Source organism: Microcebus murinus, chromosome 10, assembly GCF_040939455.1.
Source record: "Microcebus murinus isolate Inina chromosome 10, M.murinus_Inina_mat1.0, whole genome shotgun sequence".
NCBI classification, from domain to species: Eukaryota; Metazoa; Chordata; class Mammalia; order Primates; family Cheirogaleidae; genus Microcebus; species Microcebus murinus.
The window spans coordinates 68,551,572-68,571,475 of record NC_134113.1 but is presented as its reverse complement, the minus strand read 5'-3'; the positions used below and the strand labels follow the sequence as shown (position 1 = coordinate 68,571,475).

Genomic DNA, 19,904 nt, shown 5'->3' with positions numbered 1-19,904 from the left:
ATAACTACTCAATAAATGTCTAATGAATAAAAGGAGTGATGACTGTACTAATTATAGCACTCACTGTGTGCCGGGCACTATGTTCATACTTTACATACTATGTTCTGAACACAATTCTCAACACCTAGTCTACACTAGAAGATATTTTAACTTGGAGTTCGTAGAGCAAACATATTAGATGAAAATGAGAAAATGATGAAGATATGGTTAGAAAGAAGAAGCAGCATGCAGGTAGATCTTTAAAACCATTAACAGTTCCTCTAGATGAGTGATTTATTTACAAAGTATTTTCCTTGAAATTGTAGCTTTAAAAGAAATAGAGGAACAACAGAACACTGAGTTATTAAATTTCATATTTGTAAATAAATGCTTTATTGTCACAAAATAACTTTCTTATCTAAACTGAGAGGGAGAAAATAAATTTTTTCACTTTTTAGAAATAATTTTTAAAATTTAAGTATAATATACAGAATAGCACACACAGCCTAAGTATAAACAGTTTGCTTCATTTTCACAAAGTGAACATATATAACCAGCAAGTAAACAGAACATTACTAGAATCCCAAAAGTCCTTTTAAGTGCCTCTTCCCAATTATTATCCCTTTCTCCTCCCCAAAGATAAACAATTTCCTGATGTCTAAGACCAAAGATTTGTTTGCTTTTCAACCTTTACAGGGTATTGTATAGTATATATTTTTGGTATCTGGTTTCTTTTGCTCAGCATTATATTTGTAAGGTTCATCCATGTCATGTTTAAAACTAATAGTAATTTGTTCATTTTTATGATATAAAGTATACAATCATATGAATATACCTTAATTTATGTATCCATTTTCCCAGTGGTGGACATTAGGGTTGTTTCTAGCTTTTGGCTATTATTAATAATGCTGCTATGTATATTCTCAGATATGCCTTTTGTAAACCTATACATGCATTTCTGATGGGCATATACTTTACCTAGGAGTAGAATTGCTAAATCATAGAACTTGCAGTGTGTACTTAGCTTTGGTAGATGCTGCCAAACAATTTTCTAAAGAGGTTGCTGTTTTATAATACCACTGTCAGGGCCAGGTATATAATTTGTACAGCCCAGTGCAAAATAAAAATGTGGGACCTCTTGTTCAAAAAGCAGGAAAAAAAGCCCAATGAAAGATATTTAAATATAAAGCTTTCACATTTCTTTTGCAATCTCTTGACTTGCTATGACATTTTTACTTGCTATTTAATGTAGCAAAGTAAAGAAAAATATCATTTAAAATTATGTGCACAAATTTTACCATTGGTCTTTTTATTGTGCAATGCAAATTTATTTATTTATTTACTTACTGACTGACTTACTTATATTTTAGATACAGGGTCTCCTTCTGTCACCCAGGCTGTAGGGCAGTGGCGTGATCATAGCTCACTGCAACCTTGAACTCCTGGGCTTAAGTGATTTTCCTGCCTCAACTTGATACTTTGGCAGTGTCTTGAGTGGCTGGGACTATAGGCACATACCACCATGCCCAGCTAATTATTTTCATTTTTTAAAGAGATGGGTCTTGCTATGTTGCCCAGGCTGGCCCCAAACTCCTGGCTTTAAGCAATCCACCTGCCTTGGCTTCTCAAATTGCTGGGATTGCAGGTGTGAGCCACCATGCCCAGCCTGCAATGCAAATATAAAGAAGCATTTAACTCAGTAAGGAAACACTGAAAATACACAGTTTGTATTTCATAGCTTATACATGCATATGTATTTCATTCTTACAAGAATTGTGTAAAGGCTGCATAAAACTAACTCAACTTTTTATTGCACTTCTTTTTTTTTTTTTTTTTTTTTTTGAGACAGAGTCTCACTTTGTTGCCCAGGCTAGAGTGAGTGCCGTGGCGTCAGCCTAGCTCACAGCAACCTCAAACTCCTGGGCTCGAGTGATCCTTCTGCCTCAGCCTCCCGGGTAGCTGGGACTACAGGCATACGCCACCATGCCCGGCTAATTTTTTATATATATATATCAGTTGGCCAATTAATTTCTTTCTATTTATAGTAGAGACGGGGTCTCGCTCTTGCTCAGGCTGGTTTTGAACTCCTGACCTTGAGCAATCCGCCCGCCTCGGCCTCCCAAGAGCTAGGATTACAGGCGTGAGCCACAGCGCCCGGCCTTTATTGCACTTCTTGATACATGCACATTATACCAATGACAGCTCTGTACCTTCAGTTTATTGAAAAGGATAGATTGAAAAGAAAAGGAACTATGGTTGCCCTATCTTTCCCTTTCTTTCTATGTCTCTGTTCTTAGTGTAAGTGGTTGGCTAATACAAGAAAGAAACACAAGTAAAAAAGAATATGTAACGATTTCTTGGTCATTCATGTTTCTTGGAACATCATTGCCTTCTTTCTGTATTCAAAGTAAGTTCTGGAAAATCTTGGCCTCTTGGGGCTGTCAGTGTTTTCCCCTCCTATGCCTTTATTCAATAGTAGATGTGACAAGATGTGCTTGTCTTGTACTGGCTTTGAGTCTAGCTTAACTCCCATGCATAGCAACAGAATTCTTTGCTCCTGGGGATCTTGAATGCTAATTGCAAATGGTTAACAGGGAAGAGTAGACACCCATATTGTGTGAACCTCTTCTACTCGTGTTTATGCTCTATTTTCTTTTCAGACTTTAAATTATTAAACAAGTACAAAGGCAAAATTATTAATAATTTCAAAATGGCAACAGCTGAGCATTAAACCAAGTATAGTGCAGGCCCCTGTGCAACAGCACAGGTTGCACACCTATGAAGCCAGCTCTGGTTTGAGTTGTAGTTTATCTAGTCTTGCCAAAACTTGATATTGTCAATCTCCTAATTTTAACCATTTGGTGGGTGCTTAGGGATATACCTCATTTTGGCATTTATTTACATTTTTGATTATTAATGGGGGTAAGCATCTTTTCATATGTTTATTAGCCAGTTGGCTCTGTGTGTGTGTGTGTCTGAGGTGCTTGTTCCAGTCTTTTGCTTACTTTTCAATTGGCTGTCTTATTTTGTATGGATTTGTAATAATTGTTTTTATGTTCTGGAAAGGAACCTTACATAGAGTATACATGTAGCAGACATACCCTACTCTATGGCTTGCTTTTTACTCTCTTATACATATTTTGATTGCTAGAGGTTCCCGATTTTAATATAGCTTGTCAATCTTTTCTTTGGGTTTAAGTGCTATTTTGTATCTGGTTTCAGAAATCTTTGTCTTCTTCCAAATCATAAAGATATTCTTCTATATCATTTTCTTTAAGTTTTCTTATTTTGCCTTTCATGTTTAGATTCACAATCTGTGTGGAATTTATTTTTGTGATTGGTAAGAGATAGGGGATCAAACTTTGCTAAGGCTGTTTTTAGTCAATAAAAAGTGAGTTCCCAGTCCAATTGCAGTTTGTCCTCTGTAATAAATCCTATTATTGTGGCTTTGTATTAAGATAAGTAATATGTTTATGAAATGTTTGTGACATTGTAAAAGGTAAGTTTTTTTGTTCTTGTCATTATGGAAGTGAGGTTAGTTCTTTTGACAAAAGCTTCCTATAACATCAAGTTTAAGGATTCAATTTCAGTATAGACTGTTCTGAGTTCCACTTGCCGAGACTCTGGGCTGTTTCAGTTCAAGTGAGGACTGGGTCATGTGTGTGCATCAAAGTAAACTCATCCAAAAAAAAAAAAAAGATTCCAAAGGACCCTGAGATGATACTACACTGGTTGTCCACACCTCATCTTTGTATTGGGATGACAACAGTATCATAAATATTCACTCTGACCCATTGTATTTACCACCATCATCATCATCTCTCTCTTAGATTAACCCTTTGGTCGTGACTCTCTCCAGTGCATTCTACATTTGGCATATGGTGATCTGGTCTTTGCTTATCGATCTGGCTTCATTCTTTGCCACCTGTCCCCCTACACCAGCTGAGCTTTCTCTCTGCAGATGCTGGTCCCTTGGAACCTACCTAGACTACTCTTTTTCTGGCTAGCTCCTGCTTGCCTTTCAGGATTAAGTATTACCTCATTTAGAAAGCGTGGTTTATAGGAAGTGCTCAATACATGCAGAGATTATTATTATTAAAAAGAAGTAAAAATGCATCCCGGTATGATTATTTAAGGAGTGGATGAATGAAATGGGTATTTGTTGAATGGATGGGTGAATGGGACGTCGCTTCTTTCTCCGCTAGCAACTCTCCAGGTGAGAGGATTTTAAAAGCTCGTTGTGGAAACTCTGAGAAAAATTTCATTTCAGATGACGCTGGAAATGTCCGTTTTCTTTCCCATCCTAACCTGACGCAATCTCCGCTTCCTCTGCCTAACTGGAAATTTTCTAAGGAGGCGGAGTGGGAAGGTAAGTCTTGCTACGTTGCCCAGGCTGGACCGGAACTCCTGGGCTCAAGCGACGCTCCCGCGCAGCTGGGACCCCAGGCCCGCGCGCCATGGCGTCCGGCACAGCCGGCATTCTAGAGGCGAGATAATCGACTAGCTCGAGGTTCGCTCCGCGGAGGCGGCTCGGCTAGTTCGGGCTGGAGAGCTTCATCGCGGAAGTGAGCTGAGGGCCGTTGTGGTGGGTGTCGTCTCAGCGGCTCGCTGGAGTCCGTAGGGGTTCTGCTGCCGACATGGCCAACCCTGACCCCCGATACCCCTGCTCCTCGATCGAGGACGACTTCAACTATGGCAGCTGCGTGGCCTCTGCCAGTGTGCACATCCGAATGGGTACGTCGCCCCTCCCGCCCCGCTGCGGCCCTCGCCGCACTGCTGCGCGGTCGGCCTTGGGAGCCGGATTTCCGGCTTCACCGGCGAGGGAGAGCGCCCATCTCTCAGGATTCGGAGGGAAAGTTCTCCCCTAAGCACGCCTACCCTTCCCGCCCTCCCTCGCCCCCAGCGGCCGGAGGCAGAGCTCCCTCCCCTCCCCAGGGCTCTAGGGCAGATCGCGGCTCCCGAGAGGCCTGCTGCTCCCCTAGCTGTGAGCTCCAGAGCCTGAGCTTGGGCTCGCGCTGTGCAAAGACACAAGTGAACACCTCAGCAGCCTTTATTTTTTCATCTTTAAAAGAAACGAAGGATTGGCGGGGCGCGGTGGCTCATACGCCTGTAATCCTAGCACTATGGGAGGCCGAGGCGGGAGGATCGCTGCAGCCCAGGAGTTCAGAGACCAGCCTGAGCAAGAGCAAGATTCCCGTCTCTGCTAAAAATAGAAATAGTTAGCCGGGAGTGGTGGCGCGTGCCTGTGGTCCCAGCTACTCGGGAGGCTGGGGCAGGACGGTCGCTTGAGCCCAGGAGTTTGAGGTTGCAGTGAGGTAGGATGGATGACCCCATGGCACTCTAGCCGGGGCGACAGAGCGAGACTCTGTCGCGAAAAGAAGAAACAAAGGGTTACTTTTTTGGTGAAAACAAGTTTCTCCTATGATCACTGCGAGGCACACCCGAATGGAGTTACTTGCTTGATGTTTTTACTCTATGGGGTTTACGAGTTTTTCTTTGCTCGTCTGTCTCCATTGCTGGACTGTAATTTCCGTGAGGGAAGAGATCCTATCTATCTCTTCACTGTTTTCTCTCTGCAGGGCCTAGAACTCAACATATGTTTGAGTATTGGTGAGGAAGCTGCTGGAAACGGAAGCTTCCTAAGTCGATCAGAAGATGTTAGTTTTAAGTTATTATATAGTATGCAGTGGACTCTATTTGATCGTAGAAGCTGCCCCAGATTTTCAAGTTCTTGAATTATGAAGATGCACTAAAAATCTTGGTGCCTAGCATCTATATTTCTGGAATTTTTTGTTTTTGTTTTTGTTTTTTTGAGACAAGCGTCTTGCACTGTTGCCCATGGTGGAGTGTAGTGGTGCGATAACAGCTCATTGCAACCGCAAACTCCTGGACTCAAGTGATTCTTGTCAGCCTCCTGAGTAGTAGGCACTATAGGCACTATTTTTTTTTTTTTAATTTTTTTATTTTTCAAGAGATGAGGTCTTACTGTATTGCCCAGGGTGTACTCAAAGTCCTGGCCTCAAGTGATCCTCCTGCTTCAGCCTCCCCAGTTGCTGGGATTACTGGGGAGAGCTCCCAATCCTGGCATAAGCTCAGGTTTTTTTTTAAAAAAAAACCCTTAATTGTGGTAAAATACAAATAACATAAAATTTACCATCATAATCATTTTGAAGTGTAGAGTTCAATAGAGTTAAGTATGTGGACATTGTTGTGCATCCAGTTTTTCTCCCTTGGGTCCACATTGTTTTATTACAAAAATAGAATAAAAACTTCAAAAACATTGATCCTTTCTAATTTAATGAAAAATTTCTTATTTTTTAATTGTTTTCTGTACGTGAGTTATATGCAATTAAATTGTCAATATTAATTGTAACAATAAGAGCATCAACAAGATTTTCACCAACCAACTGCAGGGTTTTGCCCAGGTGACCACCCATCATGTAACATGTATGCCACAGTGTGAGTTGCCAATGTACCACGCAGCTCCAAACGTAAAGAGACATGTGAGTTACATATGCTTCCCTAGGCCCCAGGATCAAAACTAGTGTGAGTTATCTACAACTCACATGGCAGTTAATGTGTTAATCACTTGGCCTTGGAGGTAATTTATGGATGCTCATAAAGTATTATGAAAGAAAGAATTTCCTACTCTATTGAAACTAGAGGCAGAAGTACTACAGATGAGAAATAAAAATAGATGAGTAAAAGTAAGTTTATATATTATTTGCCTTTAAGGATAAGTTTCATTTTGGGAAAACATTTTTACTGCTGTGGAAGTTAAGACTTAAAAAAATTTATATGCTTTCTATTTCTGCTTTTTAGATTCAAGGATATAATCATTTCTTAAAGATGTTCTGCTTTTAATCATTTGCTTTGTTTTATGCTCTTGTGTACAAATAGGCATTTAATACTTTCTTTTTATTTTGATGAAAACATTTATATTCTGGCCCGTTAACTTAATTTTTTTTTAATCTCATGCTTTTTGGAGGGTTAGCTATCCCTTATAATTTTTGAATTACTTTGGAAACTTTTTCTTTTTGTCTAGTTTTAGTTACAGATTACATCATTTAGGTTAAGATTTAAGAAAGAATGCATGTAAAAAATGTACTTTTTCTAAGAAGAAATTTGATTGTACTGTTCTTTGATAAATGCTTAAGAAAATAGTCATGTGTAATTTTTTTTCTCTTTTAGCCTTTCTAAGAAAAGTCTACAGCATCCTTTCTCTGCAGGTTCTCTTGACTACAGTGACTTCTACAGCTTTTTTATACTTTGAGTCTGTACGGACATTTGTACACGAAAGGTAAGGTAATAAGATGATTCTGAATTATTTTTAGACATTGCATATGATCAAAAGGGCATATTATAAGCAAAGTTCATTTTCTTTTCTATTAACTTTTGAGTTTAAAAATGCAAAAAAGTTTCATTAACTCCCATAAGTCAGCTTAGTTTTGTTTTTGATGAAGAAAAATATTTCACAATGTGGTGTTTACCTCTCAACTTTTTAGCTTACAATTTCTTAGGGTTAAACCCTCATTTCCTGGAATAGCATTAAGAATTTTTACTGCCTGCAGTTTTTTTAAGTCATCATTTTTTTAAATTTTATTAGATTGTACGCCCTATCCCTCAAGCTTAAAAAATAAGGGTACTTAATAAATGTATATTCATTTTAGTTTGGGGTCATAACTAGGATAATTTCACCGAAAAGTTTTCAAAAGAATTTCATTCAATTCATCTCTAATTAAAGATCTGACTACCAGCATAATTATTTCTGTGGCTAAAAATAATAGTTTCTTTATATTAAAGGAAAGGAAAAAGAAAGAATGAGTATTTTCTTAGGAGGAGAGAATTTTTATCCCCTCTCTCCCTAAAGACTCCCAAAACAGTCTTGAACTATTAGTTTGCCATTTGGGGTAAAATTCTTTAATTTGAATTACAGCCATATGGTAAATACCCTAAAAAAGTATAGGGTATAAAGTTAGGTATAGGTATAAAGTTATTAGGTTAGGTATAAAGTTATTATTTTATATCTTTTCTCAATTGTATTTCATTACAAAAAATAGTACGCTAATTGCAAACATTGTTCCAATATGATAAAAGTTAATACAGTAAAAAGGAAAAGTCTTCTCCCCTTCATTGTGGGCTCTTTTCTTTGTCCTCTTTTCCAGATATAAAATAAATTCTTTTGATAGTTTGAAGTGGATCATTTTAGATTTTTCCCCCTGTACTTTCATAAATACCTAAAGTAGATAAATTTTTATTAAATTGGATAATACTGCTTATGCTGGTTTCTTTCTTTTTTTTTTTAACTTGAAACTCTTCTAATAATTTCTTTCAGTCCTGCCTTAATTTTGCTGTTTGCCTTCGGATCTTTGGGTTTGCTTTTTGCATTGACTTTAAACAGACATAAGTATCCCCTCAACTTGTACCTGCTTTTTGGATTTGTGAGTACTTTGACAATGTCTGTTCCTTTAACATATATTCCTGAGTTTTAAATCTATTTATTTGATTGAACACATGTACTTATATACAATGGCAGAAGAAAACTAATGTGGTTTTTTTTTTTTAGTTAGAGTATTTTAGGAAATTACTTATGATTTAGTAGTATTTTACAATTGTTAGCAATTTGTCAATTTCAAAGATTTTTCTATTAATATTAGCACATAGTAGAAGAAATGCTAATTTGAAATAAAAATTTGTACCCCTTTCTACTCATATTAAATTGGCTGGAATATAGTTACATGGCCAGACCTCACTGCAAGGGAGACTGAAAAATGTAATGTTTAATCTGAACAGCCCTGTGTCCAGGTAAAAACTTTGTTACTAGGGAAGAAAGAATGAATATTGGGAGATAGTTTCAAGACTGCCACACCAAAATACTACCTAAATATTTTGTTCCTGTGTTTTGGGAGATATTAAGGTTTTTTATAAATGTGCATATGATTTGCAATTTTATTTTTATTTTTAATACAGAGTGATAGAGAATAGAATAGAATAGAATTTTTCTATATTGTTTCTATACTCTTTCCATTACAGATATGAAAAATTAGATTAGAGCTTAAAGAATGATGGAATCATAATAAGAATCTAAATATTCTCATTCAGTATATCAAGGTCTCATTTTTATTATGATGGGCTTAATAACTGCCCCATGTACTTCACAGAGCTCCTCTCAAACTCAGATGAGATCATTCATGTGGGAACACATTGAACTGCTAGAAATTAGAAAATGAACATGAGATAGTATAAATTTTACGTGCATTATTAATTTCAGGGTTTTTTTTCTTTTATCAGACACTGTTGGAAGCTCTGACTGTGGCTGTTGTTGGTAAGCCATAATTGCACTTCTGTGTGTTACATTAACTTTTTAATGTGGATACTGTTTCTGGCAAAAAGGTGTTTGTGGCTAAAGTTTGCTATCATGGAATGTCATGTTTCAAAACTATGGCATGGGATGAAGAATTCCTAAAATAGTAACAAAAGGCAGATATTTATACTTTATGTATTTCAGCTAAGCTTAGAGGAAGTGGAAAAGTTTAAGGAAAATAGACAACAATATTGCATTTGTGTTTACTCATTATAAAAATTAAGACAAATACAGTTAATCTTTTCCTTAATTTAAAGGGATCTTAGAGTAACCAAGAATATGTGGGGGTTTTTTTCCTTTTATTTTATCATATTATGGGGGTACAAATATTGTTAGGGTTACATATATTGCCCCTGCCATTCCTCCCCCCACCCTCTGCCTTACCAAAACCAAGAATATATGTTTTGGACCATGTACTTAAATCACTTGAGTTCAGCTCCTCTAAGTTACCTATACTGAACTGTGCTTTAAATGTTCCATTCTCATATTTTACCAAATGGCACTAAAAGAAACAGTGTTAATTTCTATTCTGTACTTCATATTAAATATGTATTTGAAGGCCAAGTGTCTGTTATAATTACTTGATGTACTGCCTTAAGTAAAAAATTTCAATAAAAATTCTGATTGTCCCAAAATGGTTAACTTTGAATACCAAAAAAGTCAGAGTTAAATTATTACTTGAAATATTTAAATTGTTACTCTCAATAATGCAAATTGTTAATCTTTATGATTAATATATTTATTTCTTCCTATTTTGTCGCCACTGTTTTTAATTTCTCTTCTCCTTCTCCTCTTCTTTTTTGAGACAGTTTCAAGTCTCGCTCTGTTGCTGGGGCTAGAGTGCTGTAGTGTCAGCCAAGCTCACAGCAACCTTAAACTCCTGGGCTCAAGCAATCCTTCTGCCTCAGCCTCCCAAGTAGCTGGGACTATAGGCATGCAGTACCACGCTGACTAGTTTTTTCTATTTTTAGTAGAGATGGGTGTCTTGTTATTGCTGAGGCTTGTCTCAAACTCCTGACCTCAAGCAATCCTCCCGCCTCAGCCTCCCAGAGTGCTAGGATTACAGGCATGAGCCACTGCACTCTATCACTGTTTTTAATTTTTCTGTGCCAGTTTTGTTGAATATATTTTTTGGTAATCTACCTCTTTTTTAAATAAAGAATCAGAATATGTAAAAATAGTAATAAATACTAAATTAGGATTGAAGCAAGCTTCTGAACATGGGAAGTATTATTAATATCACTTAATTTTAATGTTATCAAGTTCATCTCTCCCCTCTCTAGCCCCCACCATAGGAATATAAGGAATGTAGGAAAGACATTTATTTTAAGATTATTAGAATTGAGGGTAGAAAGACATAGATGGGGTAATCTGAGAACATTATTTCCTCATTAATTGTAATATCTTTTCCACCTAATCATATACTGAAATTACTGACAAGAAGCAAAATTGACTTCATGTTTTATCTTTTCTATTTAGGAATAGAAATAACATGGATAATTAATCTCTGAAAAATTAAAAATTTCTTAAGTGGCTTTGGGTTCAAAGCACTTAACCTCCTTAAAGAGGTTATAATTTAGCATTCTTTTAAATTGTTAAGCAGTTGTATTATAATATTGGTAGTCAACTGGATGGGCATTTTAAGAGTCTCATGCTCTACCGACTAAGCTAGTCAGGTGACCTGGATGGTTATTTTAAAATTACAGAAGGGAATTGTTTTATTTTGAGTGTGTTTGTATTCATTTCAATCAATGTTTTAATTTTACAGTTACTTTCTATGATGTCTATATTGTTCTGCAAGCTTTTATACTGACTACTGCAGTATTTCTTGGTTTGACTGCATATACTCTACAATCTAAGAGAGATTTCAGCAAATTTGGAGCAGGGTAAGTTATATTTTCTTGGATATAATAGATAGATGTCTTTAATATTTTAGGTGGTTTTGAGAGAAGTGCTATACTATTGGCTTTGAGTATTGCCTTTTAAAATGTAGGGTAATAAGAGATCATCTCTTTGAGTACTAGGGCTAGGCCCTACTCTCCCAGAACATACAAGGAGATGGAAAGTGGCTTTGAGTCATTTCCTTCCCCTGTATGCTGAAATGGAAGTAAATGCCAAAAACAGAACATCAGCTTTCCAGATAGACTAAGCTTGTATGCTTCATGAACAGTGTGGAATTTACTGGAATGATTTCTGTCTTTGTCTTAGCATAAATGTTACCCAAACCATCCACATCTTTGTGGAAAAAACAATGTAATTAGCTCAGATGTTGAAAATATCTGTATGAACTTTAAAAACCTTTTTGATCCACCTGGATTAACTTGTATGCTTCTTCAAACAAACATGGAATGATACTTTTATATTAGGATAATGGTACTGTGTTGCCCTCACCTGGTAAGAATGTATAGACTCTGTTCTAAGCTCACAATGGCTTCCTATTGGCACACATTCACCCAACCATTTTCTGTTCTTTTTCCTGTTACAACACAGAATATTTACAAAAGTCTACTCTTGCAAAACTTTCTTTCCACCCACTCCCTCCTTTTCTTCTGGTAATCCAGATTATCAGAAATCTCTATTGGGATAAAATATAGTTGGTCAGCCAACATTGATAGTTATGCAAGCTGCTTAAATAATTTTGTTAGAATGGAGTTTGATTTGGGGAAAGGCAACATTTTCTTTTTTCTTTTCCTTTTCTGGGGAGATGTTTCATACATACTTGTGTGGTGTACGTGATTAAAGGTTTGCACTGCATCCGCTTCCCATCTTAATCTGTAACTATTTCCCTTACTCCCATCCTTTCTAGCATTGTTTCTCGAACTCTTGTTCTGATAAACAACCTTCCTTATATTTCAGCCTCTTTGTAATAAATTTACATTTATTGATACAACTGATGTTACAATTATTATATATTGATCTGAGATCAGATATTTCTGAAGTCTTTGTCTGCTATTTCTGTTAATTCTTGTGGTATTTTATTTCCTTTTGTGTTTGGTTATTTTTGATATTTCATATATTGTGGTTCTCATTTATAGAATTAAATTGTCTTTTAAGTGTGTGTGCCATGTGCATATGTGTGCATTTGTGTGTGTGTGTGTATATAGTATCTTTCTTGCCTCGTGATTGTTTTGTCATCTATCTCCTTGAACATTGGGGGAGTGTATTTTTTAATGTTATTATCTATGAATCCTATCGTGTCATTTCTGGATTTGTTTCTATCTGTTGGTTTTTCTCCTTGTTATGAGTCATATCTCCTTCATTTTTTGAATGAGATATTTGAATGAGATTTTTATGTTTTTGATTAGATGCTGGTCATTATAAATTTTACATTATTGGATGCTGAATTTTTTTGTCTTAACTTTAAATGTTTTGGACATTGTTCTTCTAGGATTCAGTTAAGTTGGAAACTGAACCTTCTGAGGCTCCATTAGGCGGGTCCAGAACAGTTTCCAGTTTAGGGTTCATATAACTCTATTTGTTACCCTTTTGAGGACTACTCAGCGCATGTCTTAGGAGGTCTGTCTCCTCGGCTGGTGTGAATGCGAACTGTTTCCAGCCCTGTGTAAGCTCTAAGGATTATTTTTTGCCTGCTTTTCTGTGGCAATTCTTTCTCCAGCCTTGGTCACTTCCTCACATGTATGCGTTAAGCAGAACTCAGCTAGAGACTCCAGGGGAATGCTGTGCATGTTACCAGAATGTGTGTATGCATGCTCCCTCTGTATAGCTATCCCTTCCCTGGTACTCTGCCCTGCAAATTCTAGCCACGTTGGCCTCCCTGAGCTCTGAATTCTTGTCTCAACTCAAGACTACAAGGCTCTGTATGGGTTCCTGTCCCGACTCCATGGCCTGGAAACTCCCTAGCTGGAGCAATTATAAAGCTCACCTTCTTTGTTTTCCTTATCTCAGAAATCACACTCTTGTGCTGCTTGCTGTGCAGTGCATGAAAGCCGTTGTTTCACATATTCTGTCTGGTTTTATTTAAGGAGGGAGGATAAATTTGGCCTCTGTAATTCCTTGTGGCCTGAAGCAACAGATATGTCCCATATTTGATAATGAAACACTGACTTCTTAGATGTCCTTTGTCATATAACTATACTTTTTATATATATAACAATTGGAATTCATGAAATTATAGCACTGTCAAATTTGTGTCCATAAATAGAGTTCTATAATAAATAAGAATAAGATAGAAAGTACATTGTGAACTTTAATATGCATGTTTGCATAATAACTTGCTATTATTATTTGGTTTAAAAATGCAATCATTTTTCATTTGTTCATGTATATATTTTCAAGAAGTTTTTGTAGACCTCTAAATTAAAATCTAATGATATTTATGTTTATGTCAATATTTTCTTTGTGTTCCAATTGAAAACTTTAAAAATGATATTCTTAACTAGGTTTGTAACTATAAAAACAAATGTTGAATAGATAGTTGTCTTTCAGTTTCTTTAAAATAATTCAATAATTTAAAATTTAAAATAATTTAAATAAAATTTAAATTAAAATAAAATTTAAAATAATTCAAAATGGGTATTATATCATTGTATATTTATGAGTTCTTACATTTTAATTATTTTTTGGCAAAAATCTGGATGCATTTGTTTCTTCAGAAAATGTTGAATGGGTTTACAATGTCTTTTCATAAGGAACAATATTCTAAATTATTAAAATTTTATTTTTATAGGCTGTTTGCTGGTTTGTGGATTTTGTGCTTGTCAGGATTCTTGAAGGTGAGTTGTATTATAATGGTTAAATTGAAATAAAATCTGGCTGTATCCATATAAATAACCTCAAGAAGCTATAAGAGATACACTTATGATTGGACATTTAGTTATAACTATCTAGAACATTTATATATAGAACAATTATAGAAAAATCTCTTTAAAAAATCAAGGTCTTGGCCGGGCGCGGTGGCTCAAGCCTGTAATCCTAGCTCTCTGGGAGGCCGAGGCGGGTGGATTGCTCGAGGTCAGGAGTTCGAAACCAGCCTGAGCAAGAGCGAGACCCCGTCTCTACTATAAATAGAAAGAAACTAATTGGCCAACTAATATATATAGAAAAAATTAGCCGGGCATGGTGGCTCATGCCTGTAGTCCCAGCTATTTGGGAGGCTGAGACAGAAGGATCGCTTGAGCCCAGGAGTTTGAGGTTGCTGTGAGCTAGGCTGACGCCATGGCACTCACTCTAGCCTAGGCAACAAAGAGAGACTCTGTCTCAAAAAAAAAAAAAAAAAAAAATCAAGGTCTTGTGTTGATCGTTATTATTAATGCAAAGAAAGATGAACAATTGAATTAAATTACATAGAAAGAGGCCTTCACTTTTAACTGCCAACCTGCAATGGCACATTTAATTCTGAAAAAAGATATATTTTTAAATAATTAATATTTGGAATGCTACTATTAGAGTCAAGTAGGCTGTGTAATTGAAAGGAAGATATCTACACATTCATCCATTCATCCTTCCATCCAACAGAAGCAAGCCTGGACTTGACTGGCTTTTTCCTGCTTTTAACATTGGTATCCAAAGTTTTATACTATTATTAAATATGTATATTGTAGAGGGTCATCAGAGGAAGTAACTTAAGTATGCTTAACACTGTTCTTAAATATCAACAAATTTTTATTTTCTGCCTACAGTTTTATTTTAATAATGAGACAATGGAGTTGGTGTTGGCTGCTGTAGGAGCACTTCTTTTTTGTGGATTCATCATCCATGACACACACTCACTGATGCATAAACTGTCACCTGAAGAGTATGTATTAGCTGCCATCAGCCTCTACTTGGATATCATCAATCTATTCTTGCACCTGTTAAGGTTTCTGGAAGCAGTTAATAAAAAGTAATTGGAAGCAATATGTATAAACTGTTTCATTAAATAATAAAGTTTGAAATATAATTAAATATTGAATACTTCCATGATCATTATTTGTGTTCTTTATATGTCTGAGCTTTAAAATCTTACTATTTTTTATGATATCTCATCTCTAAATCCTTGATTTAGAATCTCAAGAGATATCAAAATTCCATTTAAAAGTTTTTTTCAATCCTGAATTGGCCATACATAGCTGTTAATTTGCAATTCAAAAATAATTTTATGAGTAGGTTAGATTAAGAGTATCAATTTACCTTTGTCTAGTGATTTTATCTAAATTTTCCCTGAATTATTAAATAATATTAGATTTTATTTTGATTCTAAAGTAGTAGTGTCTTTGCCATTATAAAGTATAAATTTCCTTTTGCTAGATTTTAATCTCATTTAGAAAGGAAAAAATATAAAAGATAAATTCCACAAAGAATTCTTTAGTATTAAAATGTTAATGACATTTCATTATAAAATGATGTGGTAAAATTAAAGGTCTGATTGAAAGTCAGATATTGCCAGGCGTTGTGGCTCACACCTGTAATCCTAGCACTCTGGGAGATCAAGGCAGAGGATCAATTGAGTTCAGGAGTTTGAGACCAGCCTGAGCAACAATGAGACCCCACTTCTACAAATAATAGAAAAAATTAGTTGGGCATGGTGGTTCATGCCTATAGTGCCAGCTCCTGGGGTGGTTGAGGTAGGAGGATTGCTTGAGCCCAGGAGTTTGAGGTTGCTGTGAGCTATGATAATACCAATACACTCTAGCCGGGGCAACAGAGCAAGACTGTTTCGAAAAAGAAGAAAATAAATCAGATTAATGACATAAAATTTGATGTTAATTATTTATATTTTAAAGTATAGTTAATTATTTACATTTTAAAGTATATATTTTAAATTATAGCATGCTAATGTGGTTATAAGACCCCAAATATAATAGTTCATCTGCCATTAAGTGTATACATCTCAAAATAAAAATATTTGGAAAATTGTGTCTTGTGGTTTCATTTGTATTGGTCTGTACATCATGTTAGATCAGTGTATCAGTAACCAATGAAACTTTGTCAAATTCCCCACTGTATAGTTTGGTAGGGCTGCTGTAACAAAGTACCACAGACTACCTGGTGTAAACAACAGAAATTTATTTTCACATAGTACTGGAGGCTAAAGGTCCGAGATCAAGGTGTTGGCAGGGTTGGTTTCTTCTGAGGCTTCTCTCTTTGGTTTGTAGATGGCTATCTTCTTCCCATGCCTTCACATGGTCTCCCTTCTGTACTTGTCTGTGTCCAAATTTACTCTTTTAAGGACACCAGTCATACTAGATTAAGGCCCATCCTAATGACCTCATTTTCCCTTAAGTACCTCTTTAAAGACCTCCAAATACAGTCACATTCTGATGTACTGTCTCCAAATACAGTCACATTCTGATGTACTGTCTCCAAATACAGTCACATTCTGATGTACTGCAGGTTAGGATTTCATCATATAAAATTTGGGGGGGATACAATTTAGCCTATAACACTCACTATGTATCACTTCCCAGTTATGTTGAAATAAGTTAGTAGTATTGATTTAACCTCAAGTGGTTTTTAGATATAAATTTGACTCCATCATCATCAATTTATTGTTGGATACCTAAGTGTATCATGCAGTGTGATCAAGTTTTAACATAGTATAGTAAGAGCATCTCGATCAGATTTCTTGCTGTGCAACCAACTATGTGACATTTGACACATTACTTATCCTTTTTTACTTAGGTCTTTTGCCTCATCTTTATGGTGGGAATAATAATAATGCCTAGCTTATTGGGCTATTAAAGGATTAAATGAGATAGATATATCAAATAAATTAAAGGCTTAATGTTAGCTCCTGGTATTAACAGCATTATTTTCTTTTCTTTTTTGAGACAAGAGTCTCACTCTGTTGCCCAGGCAAGTGCTATGGCATCAGCCTAGCTCACAGCAACCTCAAACTCCTGGGCTCAAGTGTCCTCCTGCCTCAGCCTCCTGAGTAGCTGGGGCTACAGGCATGCACTACCACCAGCTAATTTTTCTATTTTTAGCACAGACAAGGTCTGACTCTTGCTCAGGCTGCTCCAGAACTCCTGAGCTCAAGCTATTCTCCTGCCTTGGCCTCCTAGGGTGCTAGGATTACAGGTGTGAGCCTGTAATAGTATTTACAGTACTTACAGTAATACTGGCCAATAGTATTTTCAATTGAAAGGACAGAATGGACTGAAGACACTAAATAAGCAAAAGCAGATTTGACATTTAAAAAATGTACAGTGATGCCTTTTTTTCACTAAATTTTTTTGGGGGTTAAGAAAACTTTCCATAAAAATTTTAACATGCAATGAATTTATCCTTTGTATATGACTTAATTAAATTTTCCAAAAAACTATTTTAATTTCTGATACCATAATTAAGAGTATAAAAGGATCCCAAGACTAAGAAGTTTGAAAACCTCAGGTATAGAATATTATCTTTTATAAATGGATCATAATTATTAATAATTTTGTCAATGAATTTTATTTATGGTTCTTCCTTTTTTATGATCATAATCAGTGGTGCTATGTAAGTCCCTATATATGTCCCACTGTGCACAGGTATAAGTTCACCTAGGTAGGGAATATCCCTACAACATTTTAAAGCATCGTTAGATGATACAACTTCAATTTTTTTTTACATCAGGTAAAGGTAAAAATACAGACTCCAGAAATATTAAGAAAGTGGAATTAGCAGGACTTGGACACAACAGGCAACTCCATGTGCAAGGGACAAAGGAAGAACAGCCAACGAGGTAGGAGGAAAACAAGGAAACAAGTAAAGAGCAGTATCTGAGAACTTCTGTATTTACTGAATGTAATTTGGGAAAAGAGGTGCAGTGGGCCCTGTGTACTTGCCTTCATTTTTCTCTGCAGGCCTCAGACCTGGCTTTGATCCTCTTAATGGAGTTCTTGCGATTAGTGGTGTCAATAGCCAGCTGTAGGCCTTTTGTGGAGCAGCTGGGAACTTTTTGCTTTGTGCTTTCATTTTTTATAGAGCTTTGAATTGAAGTCCTAGGGAATGGGCACACAGGGTCACTATCTGAATCCCAGAAGTCTTCCTGTTTCTTACTAAATGATTATGCAGATCAGGGATTCCATGGGAAAGACTTGACTGCAGGGACCCCACGGACTGGTGTCTATATTGAGCCACTGTGGTCCCCAACTCCCGGCCCATGGACTGGTACTGGTTCATGTCCTGTTACGACCCAGGCTGCACAGTAGGATTGAGTGGCCGACAAGTGAGACTTCATCTGTATTTACAGCTGCTCACTATCACTCACCATCCCTCCTACCCAGTCCATGGAAAAATTGTCTTCCATGAAACCAGTCCCTAGTACTAAAAAGGTTGGGGACCACTGGTAGCACACCCTTTAGGTGGGGAATCAGTCTGTTTCCTGTCAGGTACTCAGTGCTACCCACTGTGCCTCTAGTTCCATAGGCTCCTTCCAGCTCTGAGGAGCCACAGCAACGTTTCTCCATCAGGGGTTAAAGTTTCCTGAACACAGGACTTTGGTTTCCCTTGTAGATTCATCATAGTACCTATAACAGAATGCATATTCAAATGTATGAATGAGGGAATGAATAAGGATTTTTAAATATACTAAGGCCATTTAATTATTCTGTTATAACTGCTTTTATACAAACTAGTGAGGAACATAAGTAAAAAAAGGCTTTTTCAATAATGCAGTCCATGATTCAGCTTTTTTTTATTATTATTTTAACTACATTTTATTTCCATCCAGGCCAAGGGACAATTTAAAAAAGGGTCTATTCTAAGTATATAGCCAAGGAAGTGTGGAAGGGCTGTTGATGCTATTGTTTTGAAGTTAGCCTGTCAGTCATTATGACTGAAACACAACCCCAATGGTTTCCACAAGTGTAATAAAATGCTTTGCAATAGGTTGCAGAATTGTAAGATGTAATGAACTTTGCTTAGCTTCATTTCCAATGCTGCAGAATCCTAGAGAATGAGGACCACTTCCTTATACCTTGGGATTTGTTCGAGTTACTTTCACACTTGTGTCACTGAAAGTAGACCCGCAGAACTGCAGCTTCTGCCGCCATTTCCTCCTCTGATCTCCAAGAGGCCTGGGAGCCCTCCTCTTTGTCATGTTTCTGGAGCTCATCATAGATGCTGTCATTCCTCTGAAAGTCTCCGGCCTTTCTGGGAAGAACATGGACATGAACGTGCTTCACAGTCTGTCCAGCTTCGGGGCCATCCTGCATGGAAAAGGTGAGAGAGGTCCCCTGGAAATGTTTCTCCACCACTGTCCCAACTCTCTGGGTTGCCAGAAACAAATCAGCTACTTCATCAGGACGCAGGTCACAGAAACGCTCCACTGACCGCAGCGGGCACACAAGGACATGTCCTGGTACCACAGGTTTCCTATTCACAAGAGCAAAGGACAGTTCTGTTTTAAGAAATACCACAGAGGGCTTGATGAGATGTTGGCCAAATCTGAATGACATTTCCTCACAATTGAAGTAGTTCTGGAGGCTGAAAGTCTGTGATGATGGTGTCAGCAGGTTTGGTTTCTCCTGAGGGCTCTCTCCTTGTTGTGTTTGGCTTCCTTCCTGCTTGCTGTGTCTTCACAACGCCTTTTCTCTGTGTGCTTCTGATTCAGCTTTTTAAAGCATTTGTAATGCTGGAT

The 19,904-nt window shown here is 36.8% G+C and overlaps 2 protein-coding genes across 2 annotated transcripts; one reads left to right on the top strand and one right to left on the bottom strand.

The window, feature by feature from the left end:
* Positions 1-4,362: 4,362 nt before the first annotated feature.
* Positions 4,363-15,247, top strand: TMBIM4 (transmembrane BAX inhibitor motif containing 4). Its single transcript, XM_012782408.3, has 7 exons — positions 4,363-4,713; positions 7,171-7,279; positions 8,315-8,420; positions 9,271-9,304; positions 11,112-11,229; positions 14,031-14,076; positions 14,983-15,247. The coding sequence occupies exons 1-7, from the start codon at positions 4,617-4,619 to the stop codon at positions 15,187-15,189; spliced, it is 717 nt and encodes a 238-aa protein (XP_012637862.1). The 5' UTR covers positions 4,363-4,616; the 3' UTR covers positions 15,190-15,247.
* Positions 15,248-18,935: 3,688 nt separating this feature from the next.
* On the bottom strand, positions 18,936-19,722 carry FHIT (fragile histidine triad diadenosine triphosphatase). Its single transcript, XM_076007463.1, has one exon. It carries the CDS (start codon positions 19,720-19,722, stop codon positions 19,276-19,278), a length of 447 nt encoding a protein of 148 aa, XP_075863578.1. The 3' UTR covers positions 18,936-19,275.
* Positions 19,723-19,904: the final 182 nt, after the last annotated feature.